The sequence below is a fragment of the Neolamprologus multifasciatus genome, chromosome 4 (genome assembly GCF_963576455.1).
Source record: "Neolamprologus multifasciatus chromosome 4, fNeoMul1.2, whole genome shotgun sequence".
Classification (NCBI taxonomy): Eukaryota; Metazoa; Chordata; class Actinopteri; order Cichliformes; family Cichlidae; genus Neolamprologus; species Neolamprologus multifasciatus.
In genome coordinates, this window is record NC_140442.1 from 25,018,957 (window position 1) to 25,036,871 (window position 17,915).

Genomic DNA, 17,915 nt, shown 5'->3' on the forward strand with positions numbered 1-17,915 from the left:
CTCTAGGAACAACAAGTAGGCCTGCAGAGCGGGAGCGAAGTGCTCTAATAGGGTGATATGGTACTACAAGGTCATTAAGATAAGATGGGGCCTGATTATTTAAGACCTTGTATGTGAGGAGCAGGATTTTGAATTCAATTCTGGATTTAACAGGAAGCCAATGAAGGGAAGCCAAAACAGGAGAAATATGCTCTCTCTTTCTAGTCCCTGTCAGGACTCTTGCTGCAGCATTTTGGATTAGCTGAAGGCTTTTCAGTGAGTTTTTTGGACATCCTGATAATAATGAATTGCAGTAGTCCAGCCTGGAAGTAATAAATGCATGAACTAGTTTTTCAGCGTCACTCTGAGACAAGATATTTCTAATTTTAGAGATGTTGCGCAAATGGAAGAACGCAGTCTTACATATTTGTTTAATATGTGCGTTGAAGGACATATCCTGGTCAAAAATGACTCCAAGGTTCCTCACAGTGTTACTGGAGGCCAAGGTAATGCCATCCAGAGTAAGAATCTGGTTAGATACCATATTTCTAAGCTTTTCAGCGCCGAGTACAATAACCTCAGTTTTATCTGAATTAAGAAGCAGAAAGTTAGCGGCAATCCAAGTCTTTATGTCTTTAAGACATTCCTGCAGTTTAACTAATTGGTGTGTGTTATTTGGCTTCATGGACAGATAGAGCTGGGTGTCATCTGCATAGCAGTGAAAATGTATGCTATGTCTTCTATGATGCTGCCTAAGGGAAGCATGTATAATGTAAACAGAATTGGTCCTAGCACTGAACCCTGTGGAACTCCATAATTAACCTCAGTGTGTGAAGAGGACTCTCCATTTACATGCACAAATTGGAGTCTATTAGATAGATATGATACAAACCACTGCAGCGCAGTACCTGTAATACCTACAGCATGTTCTAATCGCTCTAATAGGATATTATGGTCAACAGTATCGAATGCTGCACTAAGGTCTAGCAGGACAAGCACAGAGATGAGTCCACTGTCAGAGGCCATAAGAAGATCATTTGTTACCTTCACTAAAGCTGTTTCTGTGCTGTGATGAGCTCTGAAACCTGACTGAAACTCTTCAAATAAACCATTCCTCTGCAGATGATCTGTTAGCTGTTTGACAACTACTCTTTCAAGGATTTTTGATATGAAAGGAAGGTTGGAGATTGGCCTATAATTAGCTAAGACTGCTGGGTCTAGAGATGGCTTTTTGAGTAAAGGTTTAACTACAGCCAGCTTGAAGGCCTGTGGTACATAGCCGATTATTAGAGTTAGGTTGATCATATTTAAGATCGAAGAATTAATTAATGGCAGGACTTCTTTGAGCAGTTTTGTAGGAATGGGGTCTAAAAGACACGTTGATGGTTTGGAGGAAGTAATTATTGAAGTTAACTCAGAAAGATCAATTGGAGAAAAAGAGTCTAACTTAACATCAATGGTACTAAGAGTAGCTGTAGATAATATTACATCTGTGGGATGATTATTGGTAATTTTTTCTCTAATGATAAAAATTTTATTTGTGAAGAAGTTCATGAAGTCATTACTAGTTAACGTTAAAGGGATGGTTGGCTCAAAAGAGCTCTGACTTTTTGTCAGCCTGGCTACAGTGCTGAAGAGAAACCTGGGGTTGTTCTTATTTTCTTCAATCAGTGACGAATAGTAAGATGTTCTGGCTTTGCGGAGGGCTTTCTTATAAAGCAACAAACTATTTCTCCAGGCTAAATGATGATCCTCTAAATTTGTGACACGCCATTTCCTCTCCAGATTACGAGTCATCTGCTTTAGGGTACGTGTTTGAGAATTATACCACGGAGTCAGGTACAGTGGGGCAAAAAAGTATTTAGTTAGCCACCGATTGTGCAAGTTCCCCCACTTAAAATGATGACAGAGGTCAGTAATTTGCACCAGAGGTACACTTCAACTGTGAGAGACAGAATGTGAAAAAAAAATCCATGAATTCACATGGTAGGATTTGTAAAGAATTTATTCGTAAATCAGGGTGGAAAATAAGTATTTGGTCAATAACAAAAATACAACTCAATACTTTGTAACATAACCTTTGTTGGCAATAACAGAGGTCAAACGTTTACTATAGGTCTTTACCAGGTTTGCACACACAGTAGCTGGTATTTTGGCCCATTCCTCCATGCAGATCTTCTCAAGAGCAGTGATGTTTTGGGGCTGTCGCCGAGCAACACGGACTTTCAACTCCCGCCACAGATTTTCTATGGGGTTGAGGTCTGGAGACTGGCTAGGCCACTCCAGGACTTTCAAATGCTTCTTACGGAGCCACTCCTTTGTTGCCCGGGCGGTGTGTTTTGGATCATTGTCATGTTGGAAGACCCAGCCTCGTTTCATCTTCAAAGTTCTCACTGATGGAAGGAGGTTTTGGCTCAAAATCTCACGATACTTGGCCCCATTCATTCTGTCCTTAACACGGATCAGTCGTCCTGTCCCCTTGGCAGAAAAACAGCCCCATAGCATGATGTTTCCACCCCCATGCTTCACAGTAGGTATGGTGTTCTTGGGATGCAACTCAGTATTCTTCTTCCTCCAAACACGACGAGTTGAGTTTATACCAAAAAGTTCTACTTTGGTTTCATCTGACCACATGACATTCTCCCAATCCTCTGCTGTATCATCCATGTGCTCTCTGGCAAACTTCAGACGGGCCTGGACATGCACTGGCTTCAGCAGCGGAACACGTCTGGCACTGCGGGATTTGATTCCCTGCCATTGTAGTGTGTTACTGATGGTGACCTTTGTTACTTTGGTCCCAGCTCTCTGCAGGTCATTCACCAGGTCCCCCCGTGTGGTTCTGGGATCTTTGCTCACCGTTCTCATGATCATTTTGACCCCACGGGATGAGATCTTGCGTGGAGCCCCAGATCGAGGGAGATTATCAGTGGTCTTGTATGTCTTCCATTTTCTGATGATTGCTCCCACAGTTGATTTTTTCACACCAAGCTGCTTGCCTATTGTAGATTCACTCTTCCCAGTCTGGTGCAGGTCTACAATTCTTTTCCTGGTGTCCTTCGAAAGCTCTTTGGTCTTGGCCATGGCGGAGTTTGGAGTCTGACTGGTTGAGGCTGTGGACAGGTGTCTTTTATACAGATGATGAGGTCAAACAGGTGCCATTCATACAGGTAACGAGTGGGGGACAGAAAAGCTTCTTACAGAAGACGTTACAGGTCTGTGAGAGCCAGGGATTTTCCTTGTTTGAGGTGACCAAATACTTATTTTCCACCCTGATTTACGAATAAATTCTTTACAAATCCTACCATGTGAATTCATGGATTTTTTTTTCACATTCTGTCTCTCACAGTTGAAGTGTACCTCTGGTGCAAATTACTGACCTCTGTCATCATTTTAAGTGGGGGAACTTGCACAATCGGTGGCTAACTAAATACTTTTTTGCCCCACTGTACTTCTGATTAGAGACCTTAGTTTTCACTGGAGCTATAGTATCCAGAGTCGTACGTAGTGAGGAGGTGAAATTATTAACAAGATAATCGACCTCTGTTGGGGTAGCGTTCAGATAGCTGCTCTGCTCTATGTTGGTACAGGGCATTGACGATGATAACAGTGGGTGGATTATATTCTTAAACTTAGTTACAGCGCTTTCAGAAAGACATCTACTTTGATAACGTCTACTCTCCACTTCTGTGTAATCAATTATTGTAAATGTAAATGATATCAGGAAATGATCAGACAGGAGAGGGTTTTCAGGAAACACTGTTAAATGTTCAGTTTCTATGCCATATGTTAAAACAAGATCTAGAGTGTGATTAAAGTGGTGGGTGGGTTCTTTTACATTTTGAGAGAAACCAATTGAGTCTAATAACAGATTAAATGCCATGTTGAGGCTGTCATTTTTAGCATCTACATGGATGTTAAAATCACCCACAATAATTATTTTATCTGAGCTCAGAACTAAATTAGATATAAAGTCTGAGAAATCAGACAGAAACTCTGTGTAAGGCCCAGGTGGACGATAGATGATAACAAGTAAGACTGGTTTCTGAGTTTCACAGCTGGGGTGGACGAGGCTAAGCATCAGGCTTTCAAATGAATTAAAAGTCTGTCTTGGTCTTTCATTAATTAATAGACTGGTGTGAAAAATTGCTGCCACACCGCCCCCTCGGCCTGTGCTTCGAGATTTCTGGTAGTTAGAATGACTCGGGGTGTTGATTCATTTAAACTAACATAATCATCCTGCTGCAACCAGGTTTCTGTAAGACAGAGTAAATCAATTTGTTGATCAATTATTAAGTCATGTACAGAGATGGGCAGTAACGCGTTACTTGTAATGCGTTACTGTAATCCGATTACTTTTTTCAGGTAACGAGTAAAGTAAGGGATTACTATTGCAAAAACAGTAATTAGATTACCGTTACTTTCCCGTAGGAACACTGCGTTACTGCGTTACTAAAACCGTGATTTTTTTGTGAGAATGTCTCATGACAGTGACGTAAGCGAGTGCGACGTTCGTGACAACAGCTGTGTGCAGATCACCAACGGATAATATATCGAGTGCGGAGAGAGTATGAGCGTGCAGCGTTTAAAGCGTGGAAGTACTGACCTTACTTTGAGTTTGATTCCATAAAAAGTGACAAAAACATTAGTGTCCGTTGTGCGTGGGAAGAAAACTTCTTTTTACAGTGAAAAAAACCCTAAACAAGCTCCGAGTAGCTACGACGTAATGGGAAACTCACAGAAACTCGCGGATTCTTCCACTGACCGCTGCACACCTGCACCAGGGTAAACCTCCGCCTGCCTGACTCCTGCTTTACAGGTGAAAATAGAGCAACAGGACCGCTAGTCTTTGACTTTATTTATTTTCTGCTGTGTTTTACTTGCATCTATTTGAAAGACTGAGTGTAAACACAAAAAATATTTTTATTTTATGTGCTGGAATGTGCAGAAAATAGGTTTAAATGTTTTTCTTCCAGTCAGAGAATGTTGCATATAATTAAATTTTTGCTTGATGCATAAAGTTAAAAGATTAAAACTAATAAAACAAGTTTTAAAAAGAGACTTTTCCATTTGATTACATTTTGTATGATGGATTATGTAGAAAAAGTAGAATTGGGCTGAAAGATCTATTTATCACCTATTCAGGTTGTAAATCGTGTTTTTAAAAAGTAACTAAGTAACTAAGTAATTAATTACTTAGTTACTTTTGAAAATAAGTAATCAGTTAAGTAACGGGATTACTTTTTTGGGGAAGTAATTGGTAATTAGTTACTGATTACTTTTTTCAAGTAACTTGACCAACACTGGTCATGTACTAACAGAGACTTGGAGGAGAGAGACCTAATATTTAATAATCCACATTTCACTGTTTTACTCTTTGGTTCAGATGTGGATACTGTATTGTTCTTTCTTTGTAATTGTTTATGTTTAAGTTGTTTGTTGCTGGTTTTTAGTTTGTTTTTTGTCTTTTTGGAAGCTGACACAGTCTCTATGGAGATGGGATTTTGGGGGGGTAGCAGGAGGAGAGAAGCTGCAGAGAGGCGTGTAAGACTGCAACTCTGCTTCCTGGTCCCAACTCTGGATAGGGGGGTTGAATAAATTTGTCCATATTTCTAGAAATGAGAGCTGCTCCATCCAAAGTGGGATGGATGCCGTCTCTCCTAACAAGACCAGGTTTCCTCCAGAAGGTTTGCCAATTATCTATGAAGCCCACATCGTTTCTGGGACACCACTCAGACAGCCAGCAATTTAAGGAGAACATGCGGCTAAACATGTCACTCCTGGTCTGATTGGGGAGGGGACCAGAGAAAACTACAGAGTCCGACATTGTTTTGGCAAAGTTGCACACCGATTCAATATTGATTTTAGTGATTTAATTAACTCCTTATACAGTTAGAGATGGTGTGCATTGTATTTAATTTTATGTAAAAAGGTTAGGCTATATCTCTATCTATCTATGAGAAAGTCTTCAGCTGCATGTGAGTGGTGCAGGAGATTCTCCATTAATTATTCACAACCATTATCCCAGCTACAGTTATTTGGATGGTCTCTGCATCAGCTGATGGAGGAATCAACCTGTGTTTTAATTCAAACTGCATTCAAATAGCAGTAGCAATAATGAACTCCCTCATTCCAACAGCTAGCAGTCCAATATTCAGGCCACAGAAAACAACTCCTCCTCACAAAAACAACAACAACAAAAACAAAGCAGATACTTCAGTTATCGCATTTACTAGTAAACATACAGCAGTGGTGCTCAGTTATCTGGCTGCTTTGTAGCATTGTCAGTCTCTCTTTTTTAAGAGCCATCCATAAGTGCAGATCAACAAGAGGGATTATTGGGGTAAATGTGTTTAAGTTCCAAAATAAGAATTATGCATTCACAGAACCAGAAAATCTTATTGCTTGAAATGTAATTATCTCACTCATAAACACACACAATGTTGTGTCTCAGTCACAAGCTGCAAATCCTGTCCCCTTCTCCTCTGATGCAGTGAGCAGGTTGATAACCACGTAGGACCCAGAGGTAAAATGAGGAGGATATTAGAATAGTTTTGTTCTCTGCTGTTTTTCAGTCTGAGATGATTCCTAAAACCCAACGCAGCAAAACTACATATACAGCACATGTGACATATTTGAATGTGAAGCATTAAATTGGTCAGCTGAGATATTAAAGTCGCATGAAACTATAACTATAGCATGATTTGATTTGAGCTCGCTACTAAACCCATCACCAACAGCCCACCTCAGCAAGGCTGACATTTGCTCTGTATTGTCAATGCTTGATCATTTCTGCATTATACAGCCAACACATGCATTTTCATGGCTTACTAGTGTGAAATGCAAATATAAAAACGGACAAAATTACATCAGCATGAACGTCACCACAGCTCTTACAGTGAAAATGGTTAATTGTCTCTCTGTTAACTTATTTATCAAAATATTTCATTTTTAAATGATAACTATTGATATATGACACACAAAAAACAAACATTTATCGACCTTTCTTACACATTTCAAGTGATCTGCTGCTTATGGCTGACATCTGACTCTAATAGAGGACTCTTACTCAGTGCTCAGACAAAACTGTGGTTCTTACACGCAGGTAAGTATTACTAATAGAGTGGCAGCAGTGCATGCAGCAAAGAATAATGCCTGTGTGTGGCGCAGTTACGCTGTACTAACACTGGTACGCTGACCATCTGATAACTGCGGGCTGCTTTCCCTTTAAAACGCATGACGCAGTTCAACTGGTGCCCCACTTTGTTGTGTGAAGCCGCAGCAGTCTGCAGGAGAGAGAGAGAGAGAGAGACAGCGGGGCCGCTTGCTGTCGCATACGGCTCGGCCCGGAGACGTCGGCGCTTCGCTGGGCCCCTCACCGCGCTCATCATGGAGTTTTTAATGGGGAATCCGTTCAGCACGCCCGTGGGACAGCGCATCGGTGAGCGCCTTTATGAGTCTTTACACTGCATAAAAAGAAAATTCTCCAGTCAGGCTCGGGCGTCTTATACCGACACCTCACATCTCCCGCAGTCACGTCCCTGCAGAGCTGCTCTGTGGACTCTTATTGTCGAGGCTTTTGTCGGGGTGATGCGTTCTAATGCGATTATGTTAGAGAAATAGAAATCAAGTTAAATTCATTAGGACTGACAGAAGAACAACGGCTTATGGTTTGATTGACGCCCCTGTGAGACAATGACTTGGCAGAGGCGGGAGGAAGACGCTGAGGTGCTTCAGTTGATTGGTTGTCCCCGGCTCTGCCTTAACCTGCAAATAGCTGGGCGAGCTGCAAAGAGTGGCCGACATCCCCCTGACCCAAATCTGACGATCGTTTGGCTGTAGCCAGTGATAATGGTGGAGATCCAGAGATGCTCATTAAGATATGTAGATGAGGAGATCTTAGTTGAAGCTGCAGTATAAGCCTTTACACGATTTATAATCTAAATAAAATTTAAATATAGACTAGTCTTGAATATAGTGAATTTAATATTTCCATCAACCAGCATTCATCACAATTATTCTATAAATAATCAAACGCCACCAACAACAACAATCCTCTAAAGTTACAGGTAAAACACTGATCAACAAACGGCAGCGTGTTTATTTAGCAACAGTGTCCAACACCAGGTTACGAAGTGTAATATTACTATAATTACTATCTGTTACATTATATCAGCCAGCTAGCTACGCTAACAACTCATTTGCCAGTGTCCCATCATTGACTGTGGCTGTGCTAACTTGGCTGTTCTGCTAGGCTAGGTTCACTCATGTTAAAGGACAAAGCAAACAAAAGAACTAACGTGATGATAGTGGAAGTGTCTGTCTCCCACAGTTAAGGCTAGAGTAGCAACAATTAGTTATTCAGCATTATGTTTAATTATGATCATTTTCTCCTCTTCCTCTTTTTTCTTCTTCCTTTTCCTCACTTTGATGAGTGAGGAAAATGTGCCATGTTCTCATGGCACATTTTGATATAGTTTAAATGTAACGCCTGACAAACCTTATTAAAAGTGCCCACTTTTTTCATCTTTTGCCATTTAAAAGTGCCAGCAAATTAATGATTTTCATTGTTTTCATTTAATTTTAATGTTTCTAACGTAAAATCTTTTTTTTCCACACAAAAATTTTAAATAGGGTGAATTAGACATTAGACACCTCGGTCACTAAGGCATATAGGCTAGTCAGTGGCAAACATGGAGAAATGGCATGTTGCCTGACTGTTTGCAAGTCGTTGTTGGAGGTTATGAAATAGGCTAATGTTGGGACAGTGACAAAAAAAAAAGTCATTGATGATGATTCTGTGTTTTCTTTTCTTTTTTCTGCCATCAAATTTAAAATGTACTGTAATTTTTCATAAGATAGTAAAAATGTAAAACCCAATATTTCCAAAACTGGGTTTGCATAATCTGAAAAAACACATAAAAACATTAATAAAAGACAATTAATACAGTCCTGGAATTACTACAACTTCAAGCAGACAAAAAACAAACAAAAAGCAGCTTAATGTTTTCAGAGACTGAGGTCAGCCCCGTGGTATACTGTTTAAAATATTCCAAGTCTGTATGTTTGGTTATTGGCATCCTTTTAAGTCTTTTCACTTTTAAATGAGGTTTTACAATTTCGGTATAAATTTCAGAATTTACAGTTTGACTATGGCTCTATAATCAGTGTTGGGGAGTAACAGAATACATGTACCGCCGTTACGTATTTAAAATACAAAATATGAGTAACTGTATTCCGTTACAGTTACCGTTTAAAAAGGTTGTATTCAGAATACAGTTACTTTGCTGAAATAAAGGGATTACACGGCTGTATTTTACTTTTCATATGTTCGGCTATGCCCTCTCTATTTTTGATTTCCACGCCCCAAACAAAACACGCATTAAGAGGCTCTAAAGCCTGTGTCTCAATCTCGTGGCCCATGTCACCCCTACTTGCATAATGACGTGAAGAAATATTTTAAAAAGTTATTCACAAAAATGATTTAATATGAAGGCAATAGGCAGAGTGTTACAGGCATATCTCTAAAGAATGTAGCCTCATGGGCAGTGTAGTCCGTGCTGCAGGGAGAATGGACTGCCATACCCGTTATGTGTCTGTGAGCAAGGGAGGGAGAAAAAGGAGAGTGGAAAAATGAGCTGTCACCGAGCAGAAACGGGAGCTGGAAGCATGTAAATATAATAATAACCACTGCAGCCAAAAAGAGTGCCTGATGAGCCCAGTTGTAAGTAAGCTATTAAGACTCGGCTGTACACCGTGTTCGTGTTTTCCTCCAAAAACAATAAGTTCCGTTGGAGCAGCCTTTCAACACCTCTCTCTGTCTCTCGCTAGCAAAGTTGACCCAGACAACAAAGTAAAGCTAGTTTTCAGCTACGAGCCCGACATGAACCTGACGTATTAGCCAGAGGTCCCTGTTTTATATACGCGTGAAATAGTTTTCTATACGAGATCGCTGCAAAAAGTGCAGCCTTACCTAATGTCCACCCAACTGTTACTTATTTTATATTAAGGTTTAAACATCTAGTTGGTATGGCGAGTAGCCTTCAGTAATTATAATAAATCACACAGCAATAGTACATTCATGTAGTTGTAAAAAAGCATGATAATATAATAGGTAATCCAAAGTATTCAGAATACGTTACTGTCATTGAGTAACGTAACGGAATATGTTGCAAAATACATTTTGGGGCATGTATTCTGTAATCTGTCGTGGAATACATTTTAAAAGTAACCTTCCCAACACTGTCTATAATGTCTGCTCCCTATGTATTGAAAGGCACCTATTTATATTCCTATTAAAAACATGGGAGTCCTAAGGTCAGTCCCTGTGGAACGCCACACAATCACAACCTTGACATAGGAAATGAAAATAATGTTTACTAAAGGCAAATTTGTCTCTACGTTGTTACCATGTATTATTCATAAAGGAATAACAAATTCATGTATTTCTACTAATTATAATGTAACAATGAGACATGTTTCATGTTTTCACCTACTTTGCACAGAGCGTGCGACCAGCTCCAGCCTGCCATCTGAAGACTGGGAAGTCAACATGGAAATCTGTGACATAATCAACAGCTCAGAGGAAGGGTGTGTGCACATTCGTTATCTGTTAGCATCAGGAACAAGCTTGTCCTCTTGAGGTTGCATGCGGCTGACTATTGAAAATGTTGTAATTACAGGCCCAAAGATGCACTCAGAGCCATTAAAAAAAGGATTGTGGGGAATAAGAACTTCAAGGAGGTTATGCTAACGCTGACTGTGAGTGTTGACTCTTTATGTTCTCATCAGATGTGTGTAGTTTGTAATTGGTAAGGCATTTCTCTGAAACTTTGTGATTTCAGGTCCTTGAGACCTGCGTGAAGAACTGCGGCTACAGATTTCACATCCTCGTCACAACGCGCGATTTCATAGAAGGGGTTCTGGTGCGGTCGATTATCCCGAGGAACAACCCTCCACAAATCTTACATGACAGAGTGCTTGGCATCATACAGGTGAGGCGTGGCTCAAGGGAATAAAAGAATAAAGTTGTTGTCATTCTTTAGTGTCACATTGGTTTACTGTCTAGTCCTAATTTGTGGTTTTCTCTTGTCAAGGCGTGGGCCGATGCATTCCGCAGCTCACCCGACCTGACGGGTGTGGTATCGGTCTACGAAGACCTGCGAAGGAAAGGACTCGAGTTCCCCGCCAATCAGCTGGAAGGTTACACACCACCCGAAGCCCCGAAAAAGGTGGATACGGGGCTGGGTGACCTTTGTTTTATTGCTAACAGTTGGGTGTTGCCTATCATCATCTTTGGTCTTTTTTCCTGTCTGGTCATTTCTCCGCCTTTGCTTATCAGACTTTGCCTGGCAATGGGCCCGCTGTTACTACTCTGCCTGCTGTACTCCTGTCTTCCAAACCGCTCATCCCACCTCAGACCTCTGATCTAAAACTGGCCCTTGAGGGAAACAATACCTTGACTCACAGCCAGGTGATGGGACTGGAAAGGGACTTACTCTTATTATAATTGCACTGTGCTTCTGTGCTAACTGGCTTTTCTATGTTGGTTACAATAGAGTAACAGAACTCCTTTTCGTAGCTGTGCTTCTTAATTCTTTTTCGCTTCCAACCCTTATAAAATCAATATTTGCTTTCTTCTTCTTTTCATCGAGTTACCGTACTTGTGTTTATTCAGTAAGTGCTGTTGATATTCCAGGTGAAGAAGCTAAAGGCAGAGCTAGGAGTGGTGCGCAGCAACCTGACTATGATGTCAGATTTGATGAGTCAGCTAGATCCAGTTACGGTAAAACAAGCAGACATGGAGCTGCTGGAGGTAAACACACACACACACACAAGCGCAAACGCACAAATGAAGTCACATTTAAAAACAAGCTGCGTGTGTTTTACTGCATGAATGTGTAATATTCTCTGTGAGTGTGATCCTTTCCATTAATGCTGAGCAACAGTGCCTTACCCTTAACTGATCTCCTACTTTATACGTTCTGTGTTGCATCTGGCCCTTCAATGCCCCCCCACCCCACCCACGCATTCTTTGTCTGATTGTGTCATTAGCAGTTATACACAGTATGTAAAGAAATGCAAGACAGGATAGTGAAGATAGTCCCCAGACTCAGCGAGGAGAAGCTGATCGAAGAGTTACTAGCAACTAACGATGAAATGAACACCGCCTTCAATCGCTACCAGAGGTACCTGCGCCATTCTCTCCATCACGTCATCGTGTTTATTGGCAAAATAAAGAGAAAGGCAATATTTCAGCATGGTGTTTCTCTGCACACGATGATTTCATTCTGTCGTCGGCAGGTTTGAACGACGAATAACAAACGGTCAGAACGCAGCGCAGAAGGTAAAGAACGTGGCGGCCATTTTTCGAGTCTTTCCTCACAGTAGTCATAAAGGCGTGAACTGGTTAAATTGTGCTGTTTCCCTCTGTGTCTTTCAGGGCCACACCTACGTCAACTTAACAGAGCTAGACTTGAAGACTGACAGCCAATCAGAGGCTGCTTCAGTTACCAATGACAGCTCAATGAGTTTTCCAAAATCTGACAGTTTGTCCAGTCAGATGGCAAAACTTAGTAAGTACTGTACTTAGATAGATTTTTACATTGCCTATATTTTATCATGGCAAGCATAGGGAAAGGAATTATGCAGCGATCCCTGATTTCATGCAGAACGTGGAGACTTATTCTGCTCTTTATTTGTTCCTTTTGCGTTTCTTCTTCCAGGTACAAGTGAATCAGATGACACTTTATCACAGAAAATAAACGTGTCAACTCAACAAAGACCAAGGTACAGAAAAAAACTGCATCATAAATGTGCAACCTTTATGACATAAACAGATGTTTGCACAGCAGGGTGATGTTTTAAATTGTAGAGCTGCACCGCTCACAAAAATGTCTTGTTTAAGGCAAAATTAAGTCATTAGTCTAAAGGAATCTTAAAGGAATATAGATTATTTATTAAGCACTTATTAAACTTTAAAGTAACTCTCTTAACTGATAAATACACAATTGAAATAGCTGAAAATTGATAATTAACTCAGTTAACTAATAATTCACTGAAATCGCAGTCTGGCCTAAATAGTTAAATAAGAATTTATATAAATGGTTGCAATAATTAGCTAAAAAGCAAACCTTTGGCTTAAAAGAATGCATAATCTGTTAACAATTTCAGATAGTTAGCTATCAACAAAAGGTTTAAATAAATCACTAAAGTGTCACGGCAAGTGCTGTGCGGCAGGCGGGATGAAGGACCCAAAGGTAGGACTCAGAAACTGAAAGTTAAACTTAAGGCGCAGCTTTATTCCTGGGAAAAACTGCACATAAGAAATACACTTCACCAAAGTAAACCAAAATCTCAAACATGGAAACTAGAACTAAACTGTACAGTGGAAACTAGAAACTAGGAAACACATGCGAGAAAAACAAACCAGACTGAAAAGTAGAATATTTATGGGAACACGAAGGGAGAAACACAGCACAGAGAGGGTGTACGGTTAACGACAACAAGCAGGGGGAAACTGAGGACTAAGATACACAGGTAGGATCACGGGAGGATGGGGAACAGGAGCTGGGACAAATCAGACATGAGAGAAGGGAAGGCAAAACTAGATACACTGACCAAGCACACGAGACTATCCAAGTAAAACAGGAATACGACATGGAGTCAAAGACCTGAGCTTAACACTACAACATAACTGACATGGTAACAGAGGCAAGGATTACTAGACAGGAGATGTGGGACCAGGACAGGGACAGAGAAAACATGGGGACACAGAACAGAGACTGTCAAAATAAAACACAAAGCACACAACAGGCACAGAGACACAGACTAGACACCGAACAGAGGGAGCACCCAATCTAAACCTAAGAACTAAACTCTTAACAAGAATTAAACCAAAACATGGGATAATAATAATAATCAAAACAGCACAACTAGTGAATCAGAACATAAACCATAATACAGAATAATTCCAAAACACAAGCAACTCAAAATGATCCAGAACTGTGACAAAAAGTTATAAACATTAAAAAAGCTAGCTAAAAGTGGTTGAACCATTTGGCTTTTTACAACTTGAAGTAACCACCCTTGCCCTTATATGAACAAATAAATATGAAAATAGGTTTTAAAATTATTTACTATTCGAGTAAATTACGGTGATTTAATAGAATTGTTTTGTGGTGACAGTTCCCACTCTTTCTTTTCATTTGTTCCTGAACACATGAGCCAACATTTAACTTTGTTAAAAGTAATATCAGTTACTAGATTACGTTGCAGTTAACCGGTTAGTAATTTTTGCCTTTCAGAGACGGGAGCGGAGTTGTGGTGGACGGTCTTGCTCAAGCTCAGGACAGCAGACTACAAAACACCGAACCTGTAAGCAAAGATGTCTTTACTGCTTGCAAGGTTTCGATTTATCGGCTACTATAACTGATTTTTTCTTTTACTTAGCTGTGACATGACCTTTAGGACCAAAAGTAAATTCAATTATGATATTGTTAAATCTATTTTAAACAGCAAGCACACGTGAAATCCTGGGGTTTTTTGTATATGACAGAGTACCAAGTGCTGTACATAATATCTGAGCTACAGGCCTGAGTGTGTGTTACTTTGTTTGAGTAACTGTTTTCCTCCTGAATGAAATCTGTCTGTACGTGAAGGATGGCAGTCCAGCTTCCACTCGCAGCTCTTCACCAAAGTTAGATTGGATGATTAAAAGGGGAATGGTGGGTGTGAATTTTAAAACGTGCCCTGGCTTTATGTTGGTTTCACCTTTTCGTACCCTCTGTCTTTTGGTTCTTTTCATACAGTTTTGATTTACTTTGCTGTGGTCTGGGTTGGGTCACTTTTTGGCTTTGGTGGTTCAGTTACTGAAATAGAGCACAAAGGTTTGCATGACCAGTTGTGGCGTCGTAAGAGCATGACACTGTTTGGTTTGCACTTTTGATATGCTGCGTTGTTGTCACACCCAAAGTCTTCCTCACTGAATGCTATGTTTAGCCACATGTGGTTGTTCTTTGTTGTTGTTTTTGCGGTTGACTTTCGTTTTTGTTCTCATGGCTTCGTAGCTTTGTCACACCTTGATGAAGTTTTATCCATGTAGCCAATCTGTGTCTCTTCTTTCTTTCTTAGATTCCTATCACCCAGTCCAGTGTAATGGATGATATTGAGAAATGGCTTGCTTTGGATGATGAAGTAAGTCTGAACTGGGAATGATATTCATTCATCGAATCAACTTTGCCGTATTTAAAAGTTTAAAAAAGAAAAGAAGATGTTGGTGAACTTTATAAAATTAATTGCAGATACCAATCCAAGGTATTAGAAATGTTTAGATATCTCCACATAAAGGTGACTGACTATGAAAGGACTAAGCGGGTGGGTTTAATTTGAAATTTTGTACACAGTTATCTTAAAGGATAATCAAATATACTTATTTTGTGTTTATGACACAGTATGATGACTTTGAGGACTCCGATGGTGTGACCAGTGAAGGTGAGGATCCTTACCCATATGTCCTGTTCCAAAGGAGCAGATTTTATAACCAAGTTAATACATGGGGCACGCACTCTTAAACAGAAAACCTTCTTTGGTTATATTAAATGGAATATTTGCAGTGAAATACACACGCTCTTGTAGAGCTGATAGACTGTATATAAAAAAACAATGGAGATAGTCTATATGGAAGCGTTGCCTTTGTCAAATGGCCAGCAGGTGGCAGTGTCTGCTTTCAAACACAAGTCTGAACCTATGATCTTGGTCACTCCTTTAAATTCAGTTTCAACATGGCATGGTATGTATGCTTCATATTGCGTTCCTGAATAAGTTGGAAGTTGGAAATTATGAATTCCCAGTGAGCATTTTTTTTAGTGGAACACTCCCTCAAGTCAGAGTGGACCAACATAGTTAGAAATCCAAGATAGCAGCGCTGAATGTAAACAGTAGTAAAACTCGAAATATTTGATCTGTACTGCAAATGTTGTGTACTTGTTACTCATTAAATGAGCCATAGCAGAGCACTGATCAGGTTCCATCACTGAATGTGTTTTCTGAAAGGCAAGAAAATTAGGTCTTTTGCTGTATAGCTAGTGATACCTGAAGGTCTCTACCTTGCTAGGAACCAATATTCTCTTTCATTGCTCTTTCTGGAATGTGCTAACTCGGGATTGACATCGCTCGTGAGTTCCAACACATGCCTAGATATTCCGATGTATCTGGAACATTTGATCATGGCTGGCTTTGATTGACAGCTCACTACTATCAATATATCCTTGTTTTTTCAGTCAAATCCACTCTACACTCATTGCAACAGCTAAAATTCTCAGATTAAGGCATGAAAATAGGATTGTTTTTTGTTTTCTTTTTTTTTGGTAGCTTTATCCATCTTTTATATACAGTCTGTGCTGAAGCTATAGACAAAACTTATTGTCCATTCAGATTGCTGCTAAATATTTGAGCCACTGGTGAACTGCAGTGAGATTCTTTAATGCTTGGTAAATAGCTCCCCGTGTTACCTCTACCAAGGTAACCAAGGAGGTTAGAAGGACTTTTGTTTTTACCCCCAAATGTTTACTACTTCAAGGACTAAAAATGAAACATAAAGCACTCACATGTCTGGTCACAGCTCAGTTTAACTCCAAAGTTGTGGCTTTGTTTACTCAGTGCAGGAACTTTCCCATAGATGTCTGATAAAGTGACTCCTGCTTGCCTCCCCAGAGTTCGACAGGTTTCTGGCAGAGAGAGCGAAAGCGGCTGAGCGTCTGCCGTCCCTGAGAGCTTCCTCGCAAGACAACTCAGAGTCTTAAAGTCTCACCTAAACCTGCCAAAACTAACATTACTCATGAAGCTCCTGCGCCACCTGCTGGATAATGGAGATTTCTTATTAATGAACAGTTGAATGGCAAATGACATTGTATATGTGTACCCTGCTCTTTTGCTGGGGGCAGCAAATGTGTTTTTTAACTTAAAACTAATGTCTGAGGAAAGACCGAAGTTTTTACTTGACGTTGTTACAAGGGTTGATCCACAAGCAAACATTTGCACATTTTTTATGGTTACATTCCTGCTGTTAAATGAGAATATTGTTACAAATTTTGCAACATAGATGATGTACTATATTGCTGTTATATATACATATATATATATATATATATATATTGTTAAAGATGATGATGAGGTACAGAAATGCCCCTGTCAAAGTAGCAAACACTTGTAAGAGAAGCTCAGCCATAACTTGTGGTAATAGTTTGAGGCTTTATGTCGTTGTTGATGTCGGATGCTGAAGAAAATTTATGAGTTTTTTTCACATTCAGCTTGTCCCTATGAAGATGTTTTACTTGAAGTTTAACAACAAGTGATGACACACTGCTGTCATATTAAACTAAAAGTATTAACTGGACATTTGTGTGTTTGCAGTCTGTCTTTTTTTTTAATATGTTTATAGACTTTTTCTTGCCATTACAAAAAAAAATGGAGGCATAAGAACACATTATTTACAAATTTGCAAAGACTGGTCTTGTCCTTCTATATTGCCACAGGCTGTCTCTTCTAATTTTGATAGTAAATGGTAAATGGACTGGTCTGCTCTACCCAAGTACTCAAAGCATCTCGCACATACATTCATTCATACACATGTTCAAACTCAGATGGACGCATCACGGGCAACTCAGGGCTTGAAATCTTGCACAAGGATACTTTGACATCCAGACTGCAGGAGCCAAGAAGCAACCCATCGATTGCTGGAGAAGCCACTTCAGTGTCCACCTGGGCTGGATGTGAGGCTGGTGACAGCTGGGCACCCATATAGTACTATCACAGATTATAAAAAATACTTAATGGTGGCAAAGGAATAGTAAATTTTTATTTAAAAAACACATGCATGGTTCATTTATTGTTTGTGTTTTAGCTTGATGTGTATTCAGTCTGGATACTGAGGGCACTTT

General features: G+C 39.9%; 1 protein-coding gene across 4 annotated transcripts; it reads left to right on the forward strand.

The window, feature by feature from the left end:
- The first annotated feature begins 7,228 nt into the window (after positions 1-7,228).
- On the forward strand, positions 7,229-17,371 carry tom1 (target of myb1 membrane trafficking protein). 4 transcript variants are annotated; one of them, XM_085157474.1, is made up of 16 exons: positions 7,229-7,417; positions 10,482-10,566; positions 10,659-10,737; positions 10,821-10,970; positions 11,073-11,207; positions 11,318-11,449; positions 11,675-11,791; positions 12,034-12,164; positions 12,280-12,322; positions 12,419-12,551; positions 12,702-12,765; positions 14,283-14,352; positions 14,637-14,702; positions 15,109-15,171; positions 15,429-15,468; positions 16,690-17,371. In XM_085157474.1, exons 1-16 carry the CDS (start codon positions 7,366-7,368, stop codon positions 16,776-16,778), a joined length of 1,449 nt encoding a protein of 482 aa, XP_085013600.1. In that variant the 5' UTR covers positions 7,229-7,365; the 3' UTR covers positions 16,779-17,371. The 4 variants fall into 4 exon arrangements, with proteins under 4 accessions (XP_085013600.1, XP_085013602.1, XP_085013598.1 ...); XM_085157472.1 differs by having other exon boundaries at positions 7,231-7,417; positions 12,031-12,164; XM_085157476.1 differs by lacking the exon at positions 11,318-11,449 and having other exon boundaries at positions 7,230-7,417; positions 12,031-12,164.
- The last annotated feature ends 544 nt before the right edge of the window (positions 17,372-17,915 follow it).

Bases quoted from the DNA above. Each gene is read 5' to 3' on its own strand.
- tom1 (XM_085157472.1), top strand. From the start codon at position 7,366: ATGGAGTTTTTAATGGGGAATCCGTTCAGCACGCCCGTGGGACAGCGC. The intron at 12,766-14,282 runs GTACAGAAAAAA...TTTGCCTTTCAG, and splicing joins TCAACTCAACAAAGACCAAG to AGACGGGAGCGGAGTTGTGG. The intron at 14,353-14,636 runs GTAAGCAAAGAT...CTGTACGTGAAG, and splicing joins GACTACAAAACACCGAACCT to GATGGCAGTCCAGCTTCCAC.